This window comes from Procambarus clarkii, chromosome 55, assembly GCF_040958095.1.
Source record: "Procambarus clarkii isolate CNS0578487 chromosome 55, FALCON_Pclarkii_2.0, whole genome shotgun sequence".
Classification (NCBI taxonomy): Eukaryota; Metazoa; Arthropoda; class Malacostraca; order Decapoda; family Cambaridae; genus Procambarus; species Procambarus clarkii.
In genome coordinates, this window is record NC_091204.1 from 32080206 (window position 1) to 32107129 (window position 26924).

Sequence of the window (26924 nt, forward strand, 5' to 3'; positions counted from 1 at the left end):
GATGGAAACAAATAGTTGACGAGATCACTTGGTGTCAATTGCCAACTGGACAAATATTGCAAATTAAATGCAATATCATTCCTAGATAACTGGGAACACTTCAATGGAAGAAATGACATGTATGCTCAGGACGGGGTGCATCTATTTAGGGCTGGGGTGGTTGCTGTTGCCAACTCATTGGAACCTGTGGTTGGAGGGGTTTGTTTTGGTTTAAACTGTAACTGGATAGTGTTATAGAAATTGATATGGAGAAAGTAGGTAATAAAAGTATGTATTAGTGGAGGAAGCAAATTGGCAAAATGAACAGGGGAAAGAGAAGTGCCTCAAAATAGCAATACACTTAAGGTATATTACACGAATAGTAGGAGTCTAAGAAACAAAATACACAATTTAAATGCTCGTCTGCACAGAAAAAAATTTATATTATTGCACTTACCGAAACATGGATGAAAGTAGAAAATAAAGAACTAATAGCTGAATATCAAATAAGCGGATTTAAACTATTTCACACAGATAAATATATTAGACGAGAAAGGGGGAGTAGCCATATATGTTCGGGAAAATTTGAAATGTAGTCTCAAAGAGGGAATCAAAACTGAGCTACACACAGAAACTATTTGGTTAGAATTAAATGAAAAAGCTATAATCTTATAATAGGAGTTATATAAAGGCCACCAAACTTTGACAGGATGGAAGCAAAGCATCAATGGGATGAAATATCTAGAGCATCTAGGTCAAGCAGCATTTGTGTCATGGGTGACATAGCTACTTACACAGTCAGCTGGTGGCGGCCGCCCTCAAGGCCAGATGCACTAATATTTCTCCTCCAACAATACTGTTTGTGGTGTTATTACCCTATATATGCACATTATATATAAGTATCTACCTGTTTTGTTCACCATACTTGTACAAGTAAGCTGGTATGGTGCCCAAAGACCATTGTGGCTACCAGTAAACAACATAAGTTGTGCTCTCAACCTACTCCTATTGCTGTTATTACACTCTGTACACACGTTATATATAAGTATCTACATTTGTGTTCACCAAAGCCAACTACTAAGCTGGTATGGTGAGTGCAGTCAATAAAAGGTGGCCACACACAGTCAGAAGACAACGCCACCACCCTCCCTCCCACAGCATTACTCCTCCCTCCATGGAGCACAGTGCTAAATATCACCACAATCCTACTATTATCAGAATCCTGGTCAGTTTTATCACAGTCAGGGGTCTTCTGTAATAATATCTTCGCTAAATAATAGCAAGAACATGTATATTATGGCATTTTTAGGCAATGCTGTGGTCACAAGCTGAACAGCAGTGCTGTGAGCTCATGCTGCGTGCGTCAGGCTTGGTTGCTTACTCAATACTGAGGCCCCTCACACTCAGGAATTTGGCCCACGATTTTTTTTTAAATGGCGTCTGTTTACAAGAGCCCTGATGAAAGTGTGGTGAACCCTGTATATCCGCGGGCCGTTAAATCTTGCGTAGTACTCCAATACATCATATGATGTGTAGTGCAAGTTACTGCACATCACTGAACACATCATATGATGTGTTGCGCAGTTAACGGGTTAAGGAACCAATGCAGGAAAATAATATTTTAAACTTAGTGCTAACAGGGAAACACAAATTAATGAAATTGAAATAGGGAGTGAGCTAGGGAACAGAGATCATAAAGAAATCAGATTTAGCATAGAATGGAATAGATTTATATGAGAAAATTCTGTTAAGGTGCCAGATTTTCAAAAAGCTGATTTTAATGATCTAAGAATGTTTTTGGGTGAAATAGAGTGGAAAGTCCTGGGCACGGGAAGTGGGCTGGTCTTGGTGCGAGACGAGAACCCAGCAATTGGTGATGTAAAGAGGGATTTCAATGTGTATTCAAAATTTAACTTATCAAACAAAATTCTAAACAAAGCACAGGAACGTAGTATGCCATACAGATTGAATAGATCGAATTCTAATGACCCGAAATGGATAACAAAGGATCTGAAGAATCTTATATGTAGAAAGAGAGCTTGGTACAAAAGGATTAGAAATGGGAAATTCAGTTTAGAACAAGAATTCATCCAACTGGTTAGAAATGTTAAAAAACCACCATTGAATGTAATGAAACATTTTCTGGGTGAGTCCCTTCGACTCCTCGGAGCTATCTAGGCTGATAAAGACATCCCTAACCTTTGGCATCAGTGTGGATGGAGTTCTAGGCTTACCGGGGACCACAAGCCAGAATCTGGACCCTCTCAGAGAGGCACGAGGAGCAATGGCCTATAGAAATGCATATGTGATTTGGAGCATTCTATATCTGCCATCGACAGGGACAGGCACCCTGAAAGGTAAGCGTCTCAAAACAAACCCATATTCTGGTTAAAACAACAAAAATAGCCAAACAAGTGGACAGAACTCCCCAAATGAAAACGAGCAATCAAGCATGATGTCACACGAGCTGTGCAGCATGTCTGCACAGCTCCACCCTCCCCGGGAAAGGAGGTGGAGCTGTCCAACTTAGTCTGGCTGTCAAAACATGCGAAAAAAACGCCAACAAAGGGGAGGGGGGGGGGGGTTTGACGGGGAGCCTCCGGGGGCTAACCCAGAAAATGGCGTTTCATTACATTCAACGTTGGTTTTCTGGGGGGAACCCCTTCGGCTCCCTGGAACTACTTAACCAAAGACAAAAACTAGAGGAACTTACCCGGGAGTCGATCAATACTCACATCTCAACACGAAATCGAGACAATAGGCTGCAACCGCCGACCCAAAGCGATACAGGCCCGACTAGGCCCAGGAACAATCATGAGGTAGCATGCAGCCAGGACCCTGTTTGACGCCAAAAACCCCGTGCCCGATTGTCAGCCCAAGAAATGTTACCGAAGATGGCAGCAAGAGCAGCAAACTTACGAACGTCATGGGCACGGAGATAGACCACAAACTAGGTGGACCGAATAACCCTGCGGAAAACCTGAGAGACCCAAACCCGGGAACAGGGAAGAATGGAAACCGGCGCAATTCAAAGCGCGTCCCTGGCCACCGAGGCTGTGGCACGCAAATAACGGCAGAGCTCTGCAACCGGACGCAACACATGATGAACCCCGGCCTGACTAAAGTTAATTGATGATCTCTGTCAGAAAAGGAGACAGCTGCAAGCAAACAGACTAACACGAAGGACCAAAGGAGTAGAAAAACTGCGCCGGAGGAGAGCATGAAGCTCCCCCGACCCGACCCCCAGAGGCCAATGTTAACAAGAAAAGAGCCTCGGAAAAACAATCCAGAACTGAAGGGGTCACAAGAAACTGAAGAGAAGAGAGGAGAAAGCCCCAAATCAAAGGAGCAGGACGGCTCAAGCGGCACATGAGCAGGCCGGAGGTGAACCACACCAGAGACAGCTCGCGAATTGGTGCAGAAAGAACACCAAAACCAAAGTAAACCGGAGCAGCTCCACCAGTGCCGCACAAGACAAGGTGACAGTATGTGGTAAGATGACAGTCCTGAACCTCCACAAAAGAAGGATAAGACTACACCAAAAAAAAACGCAGCCTACCTATGAAGGGACAAAAAGAAAAGGGAAGGACCGCCAAAAAAACATACCGCCGCCGAGACGAAGCACACAGGTGGGACACCATCAACAAAGCCACCTGAACACCAACAGATGGTGAGAGACTCGAGACAGAAGTATCAGACTGGAAGACTCGAGGCAGAAACCGAACCAGCCCTGTCACAGATCGGACCGAGCATGGGAAAAGGCGGAGCTGTGGGAAAACCCCGGATGCGAACACTAAGCAAGCAGCGCCAGAGATCAAGGCAAGCAAGGAACCACCATCCAAGCAAGGATGGAACGTCTGCCATACAGAAAATTCCCCATTACTAGCAAGCTCCTCAGGAGATCGGAGACGCCGTGGTCCTGTCGCGAAACTCGTGAGAAGTGTCATCTTGAGATGAGGAATGTGTCAACTGGTGGGTTAAGCCAGGAAACCAGGAACTCAAACCCGACGAGCCAGAAAAGAACCAACCCAGGCGAGCAGACTTGCCCTTTCCAGGGGGAAACCCTCCAGGACCCCTGTAGGACCAACAAGTTCGACAACGGATAACAACATGAAGCCGCTAGCAGAAAATGCCAAACCACAGGCGCTGCAAACAGCAAGAACAAAATTGCGACGAAAACCTAATAGTCAGGGCCCAGGTCGAGGTCAACAAGAAAGTAAGCATCACGAGTCGAAATGCAAGACGCGTTGCAAAATACAGGGACACCGAATCCTGCAGGAGCAATGCAACCAGCCCCGCAAGGCAGAACGACGCACGCAAAGCCATGTATGAGGAGAACTAACCAGGACATGAACAGCACGAAAACAAAAACATGCCATCCAGAAAGAAACACAAAGAAAAGACCGGAGCCAGGGGCGTAAACCTAGCACCTCCTGACGCAACGAAAAGACACTGTAGGGGCAGGAGAGGACAAACGGAATCTACATCCACCTGCATACAGGGCAACCCAGAAGCTGGTAATGACATACAAGGAGAAGATGGAAGAACACAGGATCATATCTGAGCACGCGAACTGTGCAAAATCAGGGAACTGAACACGGACATAGTCCAACCTAGCACAAACATTAGTATAGCCAATATGCACATACTAAAAAACACAATGTGTAGTATAGAGATAGGAAATGACCTTAAAGACAGTCCAAGCACCAACAGCCAGGGACAAGAAAGTAGAAGCAATATGAGGAACAAAGAAGACTGAGGCAGCAAATGGGAATGTCATGAACTGGGCCTACTACTACTACACACACAGAGAATCCAATGGATATGGAAGGGCTCACCCAGGAACTGCACGGCGGTCAATGAACGAGTGTCCAGAGAGCATGGAGGGAGTCTGTGACGGGAAAGTGTTGGAGTGTTGATGTTCAGCAGTCCTCCTGCCGACCAGGCAGGTGTCAATGCCTGGTCACACTTACAAAAAAAAGATAGATTGCTTGCCTGTTGTCTGTGGTAAGTTAGAGGGAGGAACACGTAAAACACAAAGTATGAACAATGAAACTTAAATATATTTACTTTAAACATAAATGAAAATAAAGACAAATCTCGGGGTATGAAAAATACAATTAAATAACAAAGATAAATGCAAAGGCAATGTGAGACACAATAGTATAAAGGTGAAATAGTAAAATGGTGCTGAGAATATCGGCTATGGCTGAGACCTCCCTTCGTATACAAGCCAGTAAGCTTAGTATGCCAGAGAGAGATGTCAACTCTAAGAGCACAAAGAATATTCTGAAGTTGATAGCTGGTCAGGGCTCCGACGTCGATTCAGGTAGATGGCGCGGAGGTGCAGTGTGCAGGTGTGCAGTCGGCGAGTCACCAATCAGGAGCAGGCAGGCTGGTATGGGTAGTTTGCTGGTTTGACGACAAGCCAGCATGGAGGGTGTGTGGAGTAGGGGGGATCATGGGTACGTTTTGCCTCCTGGTCAAAACGTTTTGTGCTACCGGTGACGTATCTTGAATGTAGCATCTTATACTTGTTAACTGGATGTAACTTGAGGTATGGAAGAGCAGGCTCAATCTCTCTAGAAAGAGATTATCGTCACAAGTCAAAGAAGGAGCGCCCAGAAGCAAGAAAAGACCCAGGCACTGAAAGACTAAAGAAAGAACTCGAAAGACGGAGCTGTGCCCCACCATGTAATGAATAACAATACAGATTGACAAAGAAAGGACACGGTAAGAAGCACGCAATGGCCCATACAAAATGCCACAAACAATACCAAACACTCATCCAAAAACCGAGAACCAGCGCCTGGCCAAAAGTGTTGCCGATCGTATAAGCTCACCTGTAGAGCTTATGCACTATCGTGTTACGACACAGCATAGCCGTATAATGTTCCAGGAGCATCGCTAGTGAAATACAGCCAGAGTTGTATGTGAAGGAGGAAAAGATGAGGAGTAGAAGTGAATGAGGCATCATACACCCGTATGTAGAGAAAAGAACTAGGTGTCCTCCCCATATACATAATCTATAACACCCCCAGTATCTAATGGGCTCTGACTGGAGAGATAAGAGGAGCGAGAGCGGTGAAGTACCCGAGAGAAAAGGACGCGAAACACCAACACTTGTGTACACTGTCAATAAACAAAACAAACACCCGCGGCACATACGCAGGACACATGAGGTCGGAACCACACTACCCACCTGGTGGGGGAGGGTGCCAACTAGGTGTACCTGGTTGATACCTGGTTGATGGGGTTCTGGGAGTTCGTCTACTCCCCAAGCCCGGCCCGAGGCCAGGCTCGACTTGTGAGAGTTTGGTCCACCAGGCTGTTGCTTGGAGCGGCCCGCAGGCCCACATACCCACCACAGCCCGGTTGGTCCGGCACTCCTTGGAGGAATAAATCTAGTTTCCTCTTGAAAATGTCCACGGTTGTTCCGGCAATATTTCTTATGCTTGCTGGGAGGACGTTGAACAACCGCGGACCTCTGATGTTTATACAGTGTTCTCTGATTGTGCCTATGGCACCTCTGCTCTTCATTGGTTCTATTCTACATTTTCTTCCATGTCGTTCACTCCAGTACGTTGTTATTTTACTGTGTAGATTTGGTACTTGGCCCTCCAGTATCTTCCAGGTGTATATTATTTGATATCTCTCTCGTCTTCTTTCTAGTGAGTACATTTGGAGGGCTTTGAGACGATCCCAATAATTTAGGTAATTGTATTTAACGATTATTTTCAATGCCGAGACAGAGCACGGAGAGAAGATGTTAAGTATAAATACAGTAATCAGATATAGTATCAAAAACCAAGAAGAAGCACTGAAGAGGACCAACGTGTCCTAAATGGAGATAAACCTCACCGGAAGCCGCCAGACGTTCCAGTAATATGGGAAGTATCAAAGACCTTACCGAACCTTCGAGATCCTAGAGAAGCAAACAAAATCATGAAGGCTCATATGGGCCCAGTGGTATCCGAGACCAATGGTCATGCAGGATCCCGATACGAGGAGAACAAGACTGTGACATGATGGAGAATACATGTCCAAGATAAGAAGGGTGAGAAAATGGCAAAAAGTACCCACCGGCAGGACGGAACCGACGAACCCGATGGGACATGGAACCGAACCCGGGGAGGGGTCGGCGCCCAAAAAACTCGTACGCAGAGGGGGAAAAGGAAAACCCTACTCCCCGTAACGGCCAGCCCTGCTCAGAGGGTTGGAAAACCCCAGCAGGGTCCAATGGGGCCCAAAGCTCCCAAGGCAACTCCTTCCCAACCCTAGGAACCTCCACATCAGGCCCCGGGAGCGAGACATTCCCCAAAGCCCCATCTTCACAAGAAAAAGCCGGAACAGCCGGAAAAGCAGGATGAGAGGGGGCCCATTGGTCAGACCCCGGTGCTACAGCTGGAGGAACTGACTCGAATACCTCCATCAACTCCCTGGAAGGGGCAACCCCTGACACTGCCCGAGTCTCAGAAACTTCTAAACCCTGCCCCGACTATGAAGCCCTCAGACGCTTTGGAGCAGGAAGCAAGAGAAAAGGGGGGGGGGGCGACAGAATGAACCACAGCAGGGACTGAACAAGAGGGTGCCGACTGAATCAAGGTCGAAGCAACCAACAACCCCAAGTCCGGGTCACTACGGGGCAGCCTTAGGGGCAACCGGGGAAGCAACTAACGAAACATGTAACACCTGATCCGCCTGCACCTGAAGAAAATCATCAGAGTGGGTGAATTGAGTCACAAACAAGCAACAGTGCTCACAGGACTTAGGGTCGAAGGTGTCACTAACCCAACAGGCAGCATGATAGAGGCAAAAACAATGAGCGTTGCCCTGAGACAAGGGGGACAGAGCAACCCTCAAACGCGCACAAAGTGAGAGGAGACCCAGGGTCGCATCCATCAGACCCGTGTACCATCTCGGGGATTCCCGGGGCCCTTAGACTCGTATCGCTAAGGGTAAGCCCAGGCGGGGTACTACTAACCGGCACCTAACAAGTCTACCAAACAAACTGCAGAAGCTGAACAACCGGGACGTATCCACGAATGGGGGCGAAGCAGGGGGTACCACCAGACACAAGAAGTCAACACCCTAACTAACAGGGGCAAGGGACACAAAGGCAGACCCCCTACCAGGCTAAAACAATAAAAGAACAACCCCACAAAAGGATAACATACCCAAGAGGAACAGAGCTGGTCTGTAATAGGTGAAAATTAGCTGCGCAGTACCCCGCGCCCCACCAGTGCAAAAAACTACCACTTACCCCAAGGTAAACAAGGTAGGAAAACCCTCAACACTCGGGGTGGTCAATTACCAAGCAGCAAAAGACCATAGAAGTAGACCCTAATGTGACTTGTAACCCCAAACCCCAAGGGCAGTACTTACAGGGCACTCAAGGAAGGTAACCCTAAGCACATGCAGCCCGAGTACCTGTGAATATTACTCCCAGCTCACAATCCACCGTAAGAGCAGTACTGAACACCAAGCACAGCACAGCAAGAGAATCCAGAGCTGGAGCCACCCAACCGTGCCACTATCACATCATCCTAAGAACTATTGGTTGGATTACCGGTGTGGTGGGTCTGGAGCACCCCCTTCTCCCTCTTGGGAAGGGTGCAGCTGTGCAGACAAGCATCGCGGCTCGTGTGATGTCATCCTTGATTGCTGTTTTCATTTGGGGAGTTCTGTCCACTCGTTTGGCTATTTTTGTTGTTTTAACCAGAATAGGGGTTTGTTTTGAGGCGCTTACCTTTCAGGGTGCCTGTCCTGGTCGATGGTTATCCATATCAGCCTGGATAGCTCCGGGGAGCCGAAGGGGCTCCCCTCCCCCCCCCCAGAAAAGAGATTAGGAAGGCAAAAAGAAACAATGAAATTTGCATAGCAGGGCAAGCAAAGACAAATCCTAAAGGTTTTTTTCAATTATATCAAACAAAGATTAGAGAAAGGATAGTATTATAGACTGTGGGTTGGTTGGTGTTGTCGTCGTTGATCCTTCTCTACGGACAACCCAACCCACAACTCGGTAGAGTGCTTACACTTCACTAGGAGATCACACTAGGCGCTTCTGGCTCTTGGAGAGGGGCTCCACGTCACACGTTTAGGGGATGCGGCTCCAACACTCAGCCTCGTTGTCACGTGCACACACCCACTCGAGCCGCTGTGACTCCCCACTCTCTCCTTAGGTGATATGATCTCCTCAATCCCCTTTTGACTTATTAGTATTACCTTTTACCCTGTCCACAGCAGTGGTTCTTGGTTCTTTCTCTCTCTCTCTCCTTCTTCACTACTTCCTGGGAAGCCTCACTAGGACAAGGGCAAACACCAGCAAATTGTGACACATTTACTGAACAAAGCACATACACGATACATACACACATATAATAATAATGAATCCTATACTCTATAATATCACAATCAGGTTGCACTCCAACACCATCAGAACTCTATTATCAGCTATCAAGTGGTATCCTACTCCTGGTTCACCACCTGATATCATTAACCTCCTCAAGTTGGTCAAGCCTACGTACACTGTTGCGCCATCAGCAAGATAACATATATATATAGAAAATCAGCATTTGAATGCAATAACATATACCAGTATAAATGTTCATTGATACTTCAGTATAAAAAACTCCTTGACATAAGAATGCCAACAGTCACTCACCTCTCACTGCGTCTTGCACGCTAATGACAACCAAACACTATCAACTCCCTACTAGTAATCCACCAGAACTTCCCCTTCCACCTCTGGAAGTTCACTACCCTAATATCCTTAGGTTCTTCCGGGCTTCACTACCAGGATCCTCTGCAGCTCCTCCAGGCTGCTATCATGAAGTTTCCTTGAGCAACTACGGTGCTTCACCCTTCTGCTAGGTCCTTCCACAGCTCTCTTGGCTGCTACACCATGAAGTTTCCCCGAGCAACTATGGTGCTTCTCCACCTCTACAGAAGCACGTGACACTCCTCTTCACTGCTGCTTCTCCTCACAGCTCGAGGTCCTCTGCTCCTACCTTGGAGTCTCATCAGCTACTTCATCTGCTGGCTTCGAAGTTCTCAGCAACTTCTTCCCCAAAGACAAACCTGCAACCCATCGACGTTCCAATAAAATGTTCCCCTTTAACACATAAACAAAAATAACCACACAATATGCTTGCCTCAAACCTCTATCTGTCCTCTACATACAGTGAGAGTGGACTCCCCCGTTTTGGGCGGGTCCATACTCCACCTCGCCTGGCGGCGGTCCTCACTCGCTGGGAGGGTCTTCCTCCATCCGGAGCCAGGTCCCTCAGTCGTCCGCAGAGCTCAGAGGGGATGGACGTCGCTCCGTGCTCCTCCCTCTTCACTCTCCTATTTCAGGCCTTCTGCCTTATTAAAACATGTCTAACTATAAATAAACATTGCTACTGTCGCTGGGCACACGACCAACTACAAGTGATCACTATGAACTGGCGTATATCGTGCTTACCACAGATCGGCTGGTCGAGGGCGCTTTCCCTCTGACGGCGTCTGGTCAGGGCGCTCCCACGGCCCACAATAATGCTTCTGGGCGATTTAATATCTGCTCGTCGACCAGGACTTGAGACCACAACGTTCCCAGCTCGATTCCACAGCTGGTACGTCCGCACACTTCTCTTCTCTTCGAGATATATCACTAGGGGTTCCCTTCTGACGGGAGCTCAACGGAGCGCGGCTTCCCCCTGCGATGTCTGGCACTCAAGTGAGGTCAAGGTCCTCCGGAAGCGAGCCTCACGCCTCCAGCAAAATGTCCACATCTCCTAGCCAGTCATTTATCTATTTTCTTCTGCATTGCCCATAATCTCAAACTGTTACACATATCCAACCAACTATTTTACATATGCGTTATCACCTCAATACTTGCTAGACCTTCTAGTTAGGTCAGGCTTGCTGAATAACTCTCAAGGAGGGAGACTCGTTTCTCCTGTAGGCTGAGATCATAACACTCCCCTCCCCTTATTTTTGAGAGTTATTCCAGTGGCAAAGCTCGGGATAATACATCCGCCACCACACTGTTCTTCTTCACCCCATATACTCTCTTAGGAGTCTACAATTAATTCGTTGCACCTTGCAACATCTGGCTCACAACTCTCCAGAAACACGGTCTTCTCACAAACGATTTGACTTCTCTGGCACCTCTTGGCTAGGCTGTCCTCCTTGGACGCCTGCAATCCATTGGTCCACTCTACTTACTGTCTCCACCCTCCGTTTCCTCGTCTTCTTCTCTTCTCGTCCAGAGTCAGACATCTACTGTCTGTATCTCCTCTGTCGTCTTCATACTTCCATCTACTGCCATTATACTTTCGTCTCCTGTCATCATACTCACTCCCTCGTCTTCACCGACGATCCTCCCTTTCGTCTCATTTATCCGAGACCTCATCCTGTTCGACTCCACCGAGTCCTCGGCTTTCTCTATTCCTCCATGCTTGTATCATCTTCCTCTTCCCACACTTTTCACCTCTATACAACTCCGTTTCTTCTCCTTCAACTCTTCTTCGTTCCCTAAAAGTTTCTTCGAGCACTGCACTACATCCAACAGCACTCGACCATACATGTCGCTTTGCCTCTCCCAAAGTGCTCGTAAGCATCTCTCCACACATACTGTCTCTTCTCCTTTCATTTTCTCGGCTATTACTCTTCTTCACTATCTCTCCTCCACGTTGTCTGAAACATGTCAACTCTTGACATCTCAAACAACTTAACTCCACTATCCCTATGCCTCTGTGCTCGTGGACAACGTGACGCTCTACTCCCGTCCTCAGTATGTCCACATCTTTCCTCATTCATACTCAGCACAGTTGCATTCACCTTCCGACTCCTAATTTCAGCAGTCTGGGCTCTATTCAGGTCAACTCTCTCCACAGTATTCTTCTTCGGCTGGGCCATCTTCACTTTCGACCTCACCGAGACTCCATTTGCCTGGGCTGGACCTTCATCAAACAGCCATGCTATATCTACATCGATATCTTCCACTGGTTGAATCGACACTGTATCATCTTCTCCAGCGTCTTCCTTGTCGGCCACCTCTGCCTTCCTCACTACCGAGACAGGGTACTCAATGGCTTGGCGGTCTCCTGACTCATCTCCTCGGATGTCAGTCAGGTTCACACTCTCAGGTGTCCCACCCGTGCCGTGGCCTTCTGGGCACTCCTCTGGCACAGTCTCCGCCATGACTCTTGTCAACACCTTTGTCCCGCACAAGTCATTCCCCAGGATCACTTGGACTCCTGGAACAGGTATGTCGGGGCACACTCCCAACATCACCTCCGCCGACACATATTCCGACCTTAGCTGGACAGTACATACGGGCATGTCACTCTCAGACAATAACCCATATACTCTCATCTTACTCCTGCCAGCTAACCGTCGATCATTCCCAATCAGGCTTCTCGCAATCAAGCTCTGATTAGCTCCGGTATCTCTTAAGATACCAACTTCTACCGCAGGTTGGCCTCCTACACTGATCCAACCTTTGCTCATGAACGGCCTATACCTCTCGTTCACTAAGTTCGCTCTCTGTGGTTTGTCTTCGAACACATTAGTATATTTACCTCGGGGGTCACACATGGCCAGGGTCACAACTCTCTTGCCCTGTCGACAATCTCGCATCACGTGACCCAATCCGTTACATTGGTAACATTTCATCTGGGAGAAATCTCTCCTATACGTACCAGAGTAGCTCTGACTCTGCCCACTCGTATGAGAATTCCTCGGGCCAGGTACACTACTTGCACTCTGTGGGGTTTTACTGGACTCTTGATTTCCAGGATAACGATTAGTTTCTCGTTTGGCTCCTCCATCCTCACTTTCAGACGAAGTGCGCGACCTACTCTTCTGAGTTTTAGGGTACTTACTTTTATCTGCCCATTTATCAAAATTTTTCTCACCCCAGACTCTTCTGGGTCTTTCATAATTTCTTCCTCCCCAGACTCCACTGGATCTGCCATTGCTGCGTCTCGCCTCGCTTCTTACTCTGTTCTCCCTCAAGCTCTTGTATGCTTCAGTAATCATATCCGCCCTATCTGCGGCATCTTTCACCTCCTTTATCCCTGCTTCTTGGATCTTGAACTTTGTCTCGGGATGCATCATCTCCAAGAACTTCTCCATGACCATCAGTTGCTTCAGGTCAGCGTAAGATCCAACTCCAGCAGCCTCAATCCACTTCTGGAATCGTCTTTCCAGATCTCTTGCTGTCTCAGCAAACGTACACGCTCGAACTTTGATCATCTCTCTGAAGCGCTTCCTATAAGCTTCTGGGGTTAACTGAAACGAGCGCAATATGCTGCTCTTTACTGTGGCATAATCCTGGCACTCTCCAGTGACAATTGGGTGTATGCCTCCCTGGCTGCACCGGTCAATCTTAACTGGACCAGCTGGGCCCATTCCTCCTGTGGCCACTCCTTGATACTGGCTACTTTCTCAAAATGCTCGAAGAAGCTCTCTGCCTCTTCGGGAACAAACAAGGGAATGTCCTTCTCCCTAACCCTAACATCTGGTGGGTGTGATACCTGGGTGGTGCTCTCTGGCAACCCATGTTCAATCCTTTGCTCAGCCAAGGTTCTATTCGCTTCTATCTGCATTTGTTTTGTTCTCTCTTTTTCTTTTTCGACCTGGGCTTTTTCTTTCTCCTGTTCCAACTCCAGTTCTCTTACTCTGGTTTTCTCTTTTTCTTTCTCTTGTTCCAACTCCAGTTCTCTTACTCTGGTTTTCTCTTTTTCTTTCTCTTGTTCCAACTCCAGTTCTCTTACTCTGGTTTTCTCTTTTTCTTTCTCCACCTCTAGTCTTGCTTTCTCTTTTTCTATTTCCAGTCTGGTTTTTTCTTTTTCCTTCTCTGCTTCATTTTTCATCTGGAGTTCTAATTTCATCTTTTCCAGCTGGAACTGTCTCTCCTCACGCTGTTGTTGGATCTGGAGCTCTAACTGGAATCTCTCCAAGCTCCTATTTCGGCTACTCCTGCTACTGCGGCTACTCTTGCTGCTCCTACTCGATCCCTGGGATCTCACTTCATCCTGCCCATCATCCTCCTTTCCACTTTCAGCTCCTTTCTGGGCTCCTTGTTCTGCCGCTTCATTTTTGGCTCTTAACTGCCTCAGGATCTCATCCTTCATCCCAGCTACTTTAGATGCTTTCAACCTGATGCCACATTTTTCTGCTATTTGTTTCAATTGATCCCTCGTGCAACCTTCCAAGTCCTCAGGCTTGCCTGACTCCACAAATGCTTGCACCTTATCCATCTTTGTCCTGTGAGTCTTCCCGAGAGAGAGTGTATACACCTGCGGTCACACAGTTTATCTATTTCAGCAAGGGTGTACAAATCCACTCTTGGACAGGGTGTGGGTGTGTCAGTTCACTCTCCCGGACAGGCCCCCAATTTATTATAGACTGTGGGTTGGTTGGTGTTGTCGTCGTTGATCCTTCTCTACGGACAACCCAACCCACAACTCGGTAGAGTGCTTACACTTCACTAGGAGATCACACTAGGCGCTTCTGGCTCTTGGAGAGGGGCTCCACGTCACACGTTTAGGGGATGCGGCTCCAACACTCAGCCTCGTTGTCACGTGCACACACCCACTCGAGCCGCTGTGACTCCCCACTCTCTCCTTAGGTGATATGATCTCCTCAATCCCCTTTTGACTTATTAGTATTACCTTTTACCCTGTCCACAGCAGTGGTTCTTGGTTCTTTCTCTCTCTCTCTCCTTCTTCACTACTTCCTGGGAAGCCTCACTAGGACAAGGGCAAACACCAGCAAATTGTGACACATTTACTGAACAAAGCACATACACACATATAATAATAATGAATCCTATACTCTATAATATCACAATCAGGTTGCACTCCAACACCATCAGAACTCTATTATCAGCCTATCAAGTGGTATCCTACCTCCTGGTTCACCACCTGATATCATTAACCTCCTCAAGTTGGTCAAGCCTACGTACACTGTTGCGCCATCAGCAAGATAACATATATATATAGAAAATCAGCATTTGAATGCAATAACATATACCAGTATAAATGTTCATTGATACTTCAGTATAAAAAACTCCTTGACATAAGAATGCCAACAGTCACTCACCTCTCACTGCGTCTTGCACGCTAATGACAACCAAACACTATCAACTCCCTACTAGTAATCCACCAGAACTTCCCCTTCCACCTCTGGAAGTTCACTACCCTAATATCCTTAGGTTCTTCCGGGCTTCACTACCAGGATCCTCTGCAGCTCCTCCAGGCTGCTATCATGAAGTTTCCTTGAGCAACTACGGTGCTTCACCCTTCTGCTAGGTCCTTCCACAGCTCTCTTGGCTGCTACACCATGAAGTTTCCCCGAGCAACTATGGTGCTTCTCCACCTCTACAGAAGCACGTGACACTCCTCTTCACTGCTGCTTCTCCTCACAGCTCGAGGTCCTCTGCTTCGCTACCTTGGAGTCTCATCAGCTACTTCATCTGCTGGCTTCGAAGTTCTCAGCAACTTCTTCCCCAAAGACAAACCTGCAACCCATCGACGTTCCAATAAAATGTTCCCCTTTAACACATAAACAAAAATAACCACACAATATGCTTGCCTCAAACCTCTATCTGTCCTCTACAGACAGTGAGAGTGGACTCCCCCGTTTTGGGCGGGTCCATACTCCACCTCGCCTGGCGGCGGTCCTCACTCGCTGGGAGGGTCTTCCTCCATCCGGAGCCAGGTTCCCTCAGTCGTCCGTCAGAGCTCAGAGGGGATGGACGTCGCTCCGTGCTCCTCCCTCTTCACTCTCCTATTTCAGGCCTTCTGCCTTATTAAAACATGTCTAACCTATAAATAAACATTGCTACTGTCGCTGGGCACACGACCAACTACAAGTGATCACTATGAACTGGCGTATATCGTGCTTACCACAGATCGGCTGGTCGAGGGCGCTTTCCCTCTGACGGCGTCTGGTCAGGGCGCTCCCACGGCCCACAATAATGCTTCTGGGCGATTTAATATCTGCTCGTCGACCAGGACTTGAGACCACAACGTTCCCAGCTCGATTCCACAGCTGGTACGTCCGCACACTTCTCTTCTCTTCGAGATATATCACTAGGGGTTCCCTTCTGACGGGAGCTCAACGGAGCGCGGCTTCCCCCTGCGATGTCTGGCACTCAAGTGAGGTCAAGGTCCTCCGGAAGCGAGCCTCACGCCTCCAGCAAAATGTCCACATCTCCTAGCCAGTATCTATTTTCTTCTGCATTGCCCATAATCTCAAACTGTTACACATATCCAACCAACTATTTTACATATGCGTTATCACCTCAATACTTGCTAGACCTTCTAGTTAGGTCAGGCTTGCTGAATAACTCTCAAGGAGGGAGACTCGTTTCTCCTGTAGGCTGAGATCATAACAATAGGTCCATTAAAAACTGAGACAGGTCAGATAACTGACAATGACAAAGAGATGTGTAGTAATTGTAATAAATATTTTATCTCTGTATTTACTAAATAAGAACTGAGCATTATGCCTTCAGTCAAACAAGTCTATGTGGGTGGGGAAGAGGACAGGTTGACTAGTTTAGCAGTTACCAGGGAGGATGTTATTAAACAAATAGTGAAACTTAAGCCAAACAAATCCCCAGGGCTAGACGAAGTGTTTGCCAGGGTGCTTATAGAATGCAAAAAGGAGCTTTGCAAGCCATTGTCTGTCATATTTAATAAATCATTAGAGTCAGGCAGAGTACCAGAGCCGTGGAGGGTTGCTAATGTGGTACCAATTTTCAAGAAAGGAGATAAATCACTTGCGTCAAACTATCAGCCAATTAGCCTAATGTCTATTGTGGAAAAGTTACTCGAATCGATAATTGCAAATACTATTCGTCTTCATCTTGAAAAACATAAATTAATAAATGATTCATATCGTGGTTTTACAAATGGCCGTATATGTTTAACAAATTTGCTATCTTTTATTCCGGCATAGTGGGGGCAGTTGATAGTGTTTGTAATGTTGTGTATCTTGACTTTAGCAAAGCTTTTGATACAGTGCCACATGAAAGACTGATTAAAAAGATAGAGGCTCATGGTATTAGGGGTGCTATATTAAGTTGGATTAGGTCATGGCTGTACCAAGGAAACAGAGAGTTAGTATAAATGGAGTTAAGTCAGAGTGGGAAAATGTTGTAAGTGGAGTGCCTCTAAGCTCTGTCCTGGGACCTCTGTTATTCATAATGTATATAAATCATTTAGATTTAGGTTTGAGCAGCAATATTTGCAAATTTGCCGATGACATAAAAATCAGAAGGGGAAATAAACATGGAAAAAGACTCACTATCAGTTCAAGATGATCTAAATAGGGTTTTAAAATGGTCAAATGATGGCAGATGAAGTTTAACGCTGACATATGTAAGGTTTTGAGGCTAGGTAATGATGATAGAGTTACAAGATATGAGCTAGATGGTGTTGAGATTGCAAAAGGGATCTGGGAGTTATGATTAGTAAGAATTTAAAACCAAAAAATGAATGCATAAATTTTACGGTATTGACACCGTTACTGAAGTATGGAGTGGCGATTCCAGTTCCATCTATGGGTCTGCACTCCAACTCCCTGGTATTGGGTGCTACGCCATCTGTTGGTGGTGGCGTGGTATCAGTGAACAGTTTTCTGCCTCATGTAGAAGAGGAGGTCGATGATGATGACCTCTGGTGGGAGGCGTATCAAGATCAATGCCATCTAGGTTGTTTCTTCAATTTACAATGTCAATTTCCCGGTGAAAGGGTGTTATCCTAGGGCCACCTAGTATACTGTCTGTCTAGTTAATGACGTTTTATGTTCACAGAAGTGACATATGGATGTGATGGCGTACAGGAGGGCAATTCACCTTGGGCAGAACTAAGTGGCCGCCGTCGGTAAGAGCAGCATGTTAGCTGCTGATGTATGCAGTGTTGTATGGAGTGATGTACCCGGGATTGGCCAGAGAGAGTTACAAAACGACAGTGGTGCGTCTGTTGATAAGTGCTGCTAGTGAGCGACTAGAGGCTTCTGCCAGGGTGCTAGCTACCCCTGTATGTGACTATTTGAGATCCCTGTCAGTGTGTTGCTGAAACCCTCTGCCAGTGTGTATCTGGAGAGTGGAGGTGGGGTATTGGCACATCGTGAAGATACGTTGTGTGTGGACTGGCCCCAATGTGAAGGTGAACTCGCCAGTGGTTTGCCATTAGGTGTGGACGAAGTGTACCTGGTGTCACAGTAATCTCTCTAGGAAGAGACCGGCCGAAACAAGCAGTTAAAGTGAGCTGGTTCCTAGTTATCGACACCACCTGGACGGCCGTCGTTCCATATAAATAGAAGCCAGCCACCACTACGATTCAGATTACTCCTGAGTGGTCTACTGAAAAGATCGATTGAAGAGGCTGCTGTCGTCTGACGCGGTTGAGTGCACGCTACTCTCCCCACTCTAAGCTGTATATCAGCCCTTAAACTATCGCCAGATGATGTAGACCGCCACCCACAGGCAGCTAAGTACATGGAGTCCAAGCATGTTATAGCAAAACCAAAGTAACCGACCAAAATCAACTCATTCCATCTCAAATAAGTTTCAAAACAATCCTCTACGGCTGTGAGTACAGTGCATGCTGCCGCCTCCGCGCTGCCTGACGCAAGTTTCTTCACAAAATATACCCCCAGTCCATTCTAACCAATCATGTCTCCTAAAAATATGACTGTGCAGGGAAATAAGGACAACAAACCCCTTAACAAGGCATCCATCCCGGCCAACTCTAACAATATTCGTGTTTCTCCGTCTGGAAGCAATGGGGTCCGGGGGGAAGGTGCTGCCCTCCCCTCCACCCCATTGAGCAAGTTGAGCAAGGGAGCAGAGTCCTCTCAACCCTCTCCTATGGACATGCTAGCATCCCAGTTTAAACTCAAGCGAGCTTCTGGTCCTTCAAAGGAATTCACAAACTGGACCGAGAATCAGTGGTTCAAAAAGTTGTGCCTTGTCCTCGAGTCTCAAAATACTATCATCTTGAGTCTTCTAAATGAGAATCTAGCGAACCGCGCTAATCTCCAACAACAACAACGAGAAATAACCCTCCTCCGCAAGGATATTAGAAACTGCAAGGCTAGCCAAGACCAACTACAGCATGATTTGAATGATCTCCGCGAGGAAAACAACCTTCTAAAAACTGATGAAGCCATAAAAAAATAGGAGGAAGCTCTCAGCAAAATGACTGCATGTATCAGTACATTTTCAGCCCAACGTTCCGTTTCCCAGGATGAGCAAGACCAGCAAAAGCTGCTAGACTCTGTTATTGTGTCGTCCCAAGATATACCTGTGGAACATGAAGGTGAAAATTGTGTTGAAATAGCTCTGGATCTCTTAAAAAGCAAATTGCAGCTCATTCTAAACAAATCTGACGTTATTGCTGCCTACAGAGTAGGCAAAAAGAATCCATCAGGTCAAAACCAGCGGAAAATTCGCCTGAAGCTGTCTTCCCAGTTCACGAAATCCCATATAGTCCGGACAGCTGCATCCCAACGGAAGGGATTATACATCAACGAGTGCTTGACTAGGAACAGACAGCAACTCCTCTACCGTCTGCGTCAAATCCGGCAACATACCCCAGATGCGATTCATCAGTGCTTCGTTAGAGATGGACTGATAAAGGTGAGAAAAACCGCTGAGGGCAAAATGTTTACAATTACTAAAGAAGAGAACCTCAACACTTTCCTCTCCCAATGTGGTTTGTCTCACCTTATTATCACTCCCAGTGAATTAACTTAATTAACCCCATTGTCAACTAGTGGGGCTAGGTATCCTCAGTCTCCTTGTTTCATTTTCTGACTTAATTTTTAACTTACTCTTAGCCAGTCATTTACTGAAATTAGTTGAGTGCATTAATAGTTCTTCAGGTCTTATTAATTATACAGTCATAACTGAACTATTTATAGTTAATAATCATTAGCTTAAATTTGCCTATGTATATTATTCAACTTTTCCTTGATTTCATTTATTACCTAGGTTGCCTAGCCTCGCCATGCTCCCGTACTCCATTGTACCCCTGGCTTTGCCTGCATCTCAAATTGCAAATCGTTACTTACAGTGTACCTGAGAGTACTTGTAAGCAATCTACCTCATTTTTCATTTTTGCTCAATTTGTTTTTGTATTGCTTAGTCTTGTTTATATTTTTGTTTTGTATTTCTATATCTTGTGTTTTGTATAGTTCATGTTTATATGTTTTTTCTTTAATCTCATTTATTACCTAGGTTGCCTAGCCTAGCCTTACTCCCTTACTCCATTGTACCCCTGTAAGCCCCTTGTAAGCTAACTTTTTTTTTGTGTGTTTTTCATTTTGTGTTTGTTTTGTACAGTATTGTGTTCATATTTTTCCCTATTTTATAGCTTATTTTTACCTTGTAATTTGCCTTTCTTTCCTTGTTTTTCCTGCAATCAGCTTTTTTTTATGCAGTCAAGTATAGACCCAGAACTTAACCTCTTATCCACTATCTATGACAATAATCGCTTTATTGATCTAAATTCCAAATATTTTGCAGCACATGATGTAAACAATGTATTAACTCATAATCACAATATCTCTGTAATCAACTTGAACGTTAGATCCCTAGGTAAACACTTCGATGATGTTAGTGCCTTGATTGAAACTATTGACAACAAATTCTCTTTTATTATACTTACTGAAACATGGTTGAAACAGGATACTACTCAACTCTTTAACATGCCTAACTACTCAGCAATTCACAACTGTCGTCAACTTCAGAGAGGTGGTGGCACTGCTCTTTACTACCACCATGAACTAACATGCTTAAAAGAAATTAGAACTAGAGACTGCTATGGGGAGTATATCTTCGCCAGCTTCAGAGTCAAGGGTGCCGAGTCTGTCCTGTCTGTGGGTGCAGTTTATAGAATTCCTAACACTGATGTGTCCGAATTCAACTCAAACCTTAGAAATCTAATACTTGATAACAGACTGAACAAAAACCACCTAATTATTGCAGGGGACTTTAATATTGACCTCTGCGAGCCTGAACACCCTACTGCTGTTAGCTTCCTCAACTGTATGAATTCCTGCTTCCTCATACCCTTAATCACTAGATTCAATCACTAGATAACTAGCAATTATCGATTCGAGTAACTTTTCCACAATAGACATTAGGCTAATTGGCTGATAGTTTGACGCAAGTGATTTATCTCCTTTCTTGAAAATTGGTACCACATTAGCAACCCTCCACGGCTCTGGTACTCTGCCTGACTCTAATGATTTATTAAATATGACAGACAATGGCTTGCAAAGCTCCTTTTTGCATTCTATAAGCACCCTGGCAAACACTTCGTCTAGCCCTGGGGATTTGTTTGGCTTAAGTTTCACTATTTGTTTAATAACATCCTCCCTGGTAACTGCTAAACTAGTCAACCTGTCCTCTTCCCCACCCACATAGACTTGTTTGACTGAAGGCATAATGCTCAGTTCTTATTTAGTAAATACAGAGATAAAATATTTATTACAATTACTACACATCTCTTTGTCATTGTCAGTTATCTGACCTGTCTCAGTTTTTAATGGACCTATCCTTTCTCTAATCTTTGTTTGATATAATTGAAAAAACCCTTTAGGATTTGTCTTTGCTTGCCCTGCTATGCAAATTTCATTGTTTCTTTTTGCCTTCCTAATCTCTTTTCTGGGGGGGGGGAGGGGAGCCCCTTCGGCTCCCCGGAGCTATCCAGGCTGATATGGCTAACCATTCGACCAGGACAGGCACCCTGAAAGGTAAGCGCCTCAAAACAAACCCCTATTCTGGTTAAAAACAACAAAAATAGCCAAACGAGTGGACAGAACTCCCCAAATGAAAACAGCAATCAAGGATGACATCACACGAGCCGCGATGCTTGTCTGCACAGCTGCACCCTTCCCAAGAGGGAGAAGGGGGTGCTCCAGACCCACCACACCGGTAATCCAACAATAGTTCTTAGGATGATGTGATAGTGGCACGGTTGGGTGGCTCCAGCTCTGGATTCCTCTTGCTGTGCTGTGCTTGGTGTTCAGTACTGCTCTTACGGTGGATTGTGAGCTGGGAGTAATATTCACAGGTACTCGGGCTGCATGTGCTTAGGGTTACCTTCCTTGAGTGCCCTGTAAGTACTGCCCTTGGGGTTTGGGGTTACAAGGTCACATTAGGGTCTACTTCTATGGTCTTTTGCTGATTGGTAATTGACCACCCCGAGTGTTGAGGGTTTTCCTACCTTGTTTACCTTGGGGTAAGTGGTAGTTTTTTTTTGCACTGGTGGGGCGCGGGGTACTGCGCAGCTAATTTTCACCTATTACAGACCAGCTCTGTTCCCTCTTGGGTATGTTATCCTTTGTGGGGGTTGTTCTTTTATTGTTTTAGCTGGTAGGGGGTCTGCCTTTGTGTCCCTTGCCCCTGTTAGTTAGGGTGTTGACTTCTTGTTCTGGTGGTACCCCCTGCTTCGCCCCCCATTCGTGGATACGTCCCGGTTGTTCAGCTTCTGCAGTTTGTTTGGTAGACTTGTTAGGTGCCGGTTAGTAGTACCCCGCCTTGGCTTACCCTTAGCGATACGAGTCTAAGGGCCCCGGGAATCCCCGAGATGGTACACGGGTCTGATGGATGCGACCCTGGGTCTCCTCTCACTTTGTGCGCGTTTGAGGGTTGATCTGTCCCCCTTGTCTCAGGGCAACGCTCATTGTTTTTGCCTCTATCATGCTGCCTGTTGGGTTAGTGAGACCTTCGACCCTAAGTCCTGTGAGCACTGTTGCTTGTTTGTGACTCAATTCACCCACTCTGATGATTTTCTTCAGGTGCAGGCGGATCAGGTGTTACATGTTTCGTTAGTTGCTTCCCCGGTTGCCCCTAAGGCTGCCCCGTAGTGACCCGGACTTGGGGTTGTTGGTTGCTTCGACCTTGATTCAGTCGGCACCCTCTTGTTCAGTCCCTGCTGTGGTTCATTCTGTCGGCCCCCCCCCCCCCTTTCTCTTGCTTCCTGCTCCGAAGCGTCTGAGGGCTTCATAGTCGGGGCAGGGTTTTAGAAGTTTCTGAGACTCGGGCAGTGTCAGGGGTTGCCCCTTCCAGGGAGTTGATGGAGGTATTCGAGTCAGTTCCTCCAGCTGTAGCACCGGGGTCTGACCAATGGGCCCCCTCTCATCCTGCTTTTCCGGCTGTTCCGGCTTTTTCTTGTGAAGATGGGGCTTTGGGGAATGACTCGCTCCCGGGGCCTGATGTGGAGGTTCCTAGGGTTGGGAAGGAGTTGCCTTGGGAGCTTTGGGCCCCATTGGACCCTGCTGGGGTTTTCCAACCCTCTGAGCAGGGCTGGCCGTTACGGGGAGTAGGGTTTTCCTTTTCCCCCTCTGCGTACGAGTTTTTTGGGCGCCGACCCCCTCCCCGGGTTCGGTTCCATGTCCCATCAGGTTCGTCGGTTCCGTCCTGCCGGTGGGTACTTTTTGCCATTTTCTCACCCTTCTTATCTTGGACATGTATTCTCCATCATGTCACAGTCTTGTTCTCCTCGTATCGTGATCCTGCATGACCATTGGTCTCGGATACCACTGGGCCCATATGAGCCTTCATGATTTTGTTTGCTTCTCTAGGATCTCGAAGGTTCGGTAAGGTCTTTGATACTTCCCATATTACTGGAACGTCTGGCGGCTTCCGGTGAGGTTTATCTCCATTTAGGACACGTTGGTCCTCTTCAGTGCTTCTTCTTGGTTTTTGATACTATATCTGATTACTGTATTTATACTTAACATCTTCTCTCCGTGCTCTGTCTCGGCATTGAAAATAATCGTTAAATACACCTAGTTGGCACCCTCCCCCACCAGGTGGGTAGTGTGGTTCAGACCTCATGTGTCCTGCGTATGTGCCGCGGGTGTTTGTTTTGTTTATTGACAGTGTACACAAGTGTTGGTGTTCCGCGTCCTTTTCTCTCGGGTACTTCACCGCTCTCGCTCCTCTTATCTCTCCAGTCAGAGCCCATTAGATACTGGGGGTGTTATAGATTATGTATATGGGGAGGACACCTAGTTCTTTTCTCTACATACGGGTGTATGATGCCTCATTCACTTCTACTCCTCATCTTTTCCTCCTTCACATACAACTCTGGCTGTATTTCACTAGCGATGCTCCTGGAACATTATACGGCTATGCTGTGTCGTAACACGATAGTGCATAAGCTCTACAGGTGAGCTTATACGATCTGGCAACACTTTTGGCCAGGCGCTGGTTCTCGGTTTTTGGATGAGTGTTTGGTATTGTTTGTGGCATTTTGTATGGGCCATTGCGTGCTTCTTACCGTGTCCTTTCTGTGTCAATCTGTATTGTTATTCATTACATGGTGGGGCACAGCTCCGTCTTTCGAGTTCTTTCTTTAGTCTTTCAGTGCCTGGGTCTTTTCTTGCTTCTGGGCGCTCCTTCTTTGACTTGTGACGATAATCTCTTTCTAGAGAGATTGAGCCTGCTCTTCCATACCTCAAGTTACATCCAGTTAACAAGTATAAGATGCTACATTCAAGATACGTCACCGGTAGCACAAAACGTTTTGACCAGGAGGCAAAACGTACCCATGATCCCCCCTACTCCACACACCCTCCATGCTGGCTTGTCGTCAAACCAGCAAACTACCCATACCAGCCTGCCTGCTCCTGATTGGTGACTCGCCGACTGCACACCTGCACACTGCACCTCCGCGCCATCTACCTGAATCGACGTCGGAGCCCTGACCAGCTATCAACTTCAGAATATTCTTTGTGCTCTTAGAGTTGACATCTCTCTCTGGCATACTAAGCTTACTGGCTTGTATACGAAGGGAGGTCTCAGCCATAGCCGATATTCTCAGCACCATTTTACTATTTCACCTTTATACTATTGTGTCTCACATTGCCTTTGCATTTATCTTTGTTATTTAATTGTATTTTTCATACCCCGAGATTTGTCTTTATTTTCATTTATGTTTAAAGTAAATATATTTAAGTTTCATTGTTCATACTTTGTGTTTTACGTGTTCCTCCCTCTAACTTACCACAGACAACAGGCAAGCAATCTATCTTTTTTTTGTAAGTGTGACCAGGCATTGACACCTGCCTGGTCGGCAGGAGGACTGCTGAACATCAACACTCCAACACTTTCCCGTCACAGACTCCCTCCATGCTCTCTGGACACTCGTTCATTGACCGCCGTGCAGTTCCTGGGTGAGCCCTTCCATATCCATTGGATTCTCTGTGTGTGTAGTCGTAGTAGGCCCAGTTCATGACATTCCCATTTGCTGCCTCAGTCTTCTTTGTTCCTCATATTGCTTCTACTTTCTTGTGCTTGGACTGTCTTTAAGGTCATTTCCTATCTCTATACTACACATTGTGTTTTTTAGTATGTGCATATTGGCTATACTAATGTTTGTGCTAGGTTGGACTATGTCCGTGTTCAGTTCCCTGATTTTGCACAGTTCGCGTGCTCAGATATGATCCTGTGTTCTTCCATCTTCTCCTTGTATGTCATTACCAGCTTCTGGGTTGCCCTGTATGCAGGTGGATGTAGATTCCGTTTGTCCTCTCCTGCCCCTACAGTGTCTTTTCGTTGCGTCAGGAGGTGCTAGGTTTACGCCCCTGGCTCCGGTCTTTTCTTTGTGTTTCTTTCTGGATGGCATGTTTTTGTTTTCGTGCTGTTCATGTCCTGGTTAGTTCTCCTCATACATGGCTTTGCGTGCGTCGTTCTGCCTTGCGGGGCTGGTTGCATTGCTCCTGCAGGATTCGGTGTCCCTGTATTTTGCAACGCGTCTTGCATTTCGACTCGTGATGCTTACTTTCTTGTTGACCTCGACCTGGGCCCTGACTATTAGGTTTTCGTCGCAATTTTGTTCTTGCTGTTTGCAGCGCCTGCGGTTTGGCATTTTTCTGCTAGCGGCTTCATGTTGTTATCCGTTGTCGAACTTGTTGGTCCTACAGGGGTCCTGGAGGGTTCCCCCTGGAAAGGGCATGTCTGCTCGCCTGGGTTGGTTCTTTTCTGGCTCGTCGGGTTTGAGTTCCTGTTTCCTGGCTTAACCCACCAGTTGACACGTTCCTCATCTCAAGATGACACTTCTCACGAGTTTCGCGACAGGACCACGGCGTCTCCGATCTCCTGAGGAGCTTGCTAGTATTGGGGAATTTTCTGTATGGCAGACGTTCCATCTGGTTCCTTGCTTGCCTTGATTTCTGGCGCTGCTTGCTCAGTGTTCGCATCCGGGGTTTTCCCACAGCTCCGCCTTTTCCCATGCTCGGTCCGATCTGTGACAGGGCTGGTTCGGTTTCCGCCTCGAGTCTTCCAGTCTGATACTTCTGTCTCGAGTCTCTCACCATCTGTTGGTGTTCAGGTGGCTTTGTTGATGGTGTCCCACCTGTGTGCTTCGTCTCGGCGGCGGTATGTTTTTTTTGGCGGTCCTTCCCTTTTTTTTTTGTCCCTTCATAGGTAGGCTGCGTTTTTTTTGGTGTAGTCTTATCCTTCTTTTGTGGAGGTTCAGGACTGTCATCTTGCCACATACTGTCACCTTGTCTTGTGCGGCACTGGTGGAGCTGCTCCGGTTTACTTTGGTTTTGGTGTTCTTTCTGCACCAATTCGCGAGCTGTCTCTGGTGTGGTTCACCTCCGGCCTGCTCATGTGCCGCTTGAGCCGTCCTGCTCCTTTGATTTGGGGCTTTCTCCTCTCTTCTCTTCAGTTTCTTGTGACCCCTTCAGTTCTGGATTGTTTTTCCGAGGCTCTTTTCTTGTTAACATTGGCCTCTGGGGGTCGGGTCGGGGGAGCTTCATGCTCTCCTCCGGCGCAGTTTTTCTACTCCTTTGGTCCTTCGTGTTAGGCTGTTTGCTTGCAGCTGTCTCCTTTTCTGACAGAGATCATCAATTAACTTTAGTCAGGCCGGGGTTCATCATGTGTTGCGTCCGGTTGCAGAGCTCTGCCGTTATTTGCGTGCCAC

At 46.7% G+C, this 26924-nt stretch overlaps 1 protein-coding gene across 1 annotated transcript in view; it reads right to left on the bottom strand.

The window, feature by feature from the left end:
- LOC138352981 (nucleolar transcription factor 1-like) overlaps positions 1–26493 on the bottom strand; it is a 48180-nt gene extending 21687 nt beyond the window's left edge. Inside the window, exons 1-2 of the mRNA XM_069305645.1 lie at positions 25963–26493; positions 23480–23701 (exon numbers count right to left, since the gene is read on the bottom strand). Coding sequence (XP_069161746.1) covers positions 23480–23701; positions 25963–26493 — 753 coding nt within the window. The remainder of the gene's footprint in view (positions 1–23479; positions 23702–25962) is intronic.
- Between the last annotated feature and the right edge of the window lie 431 nt (positions 26494–26924).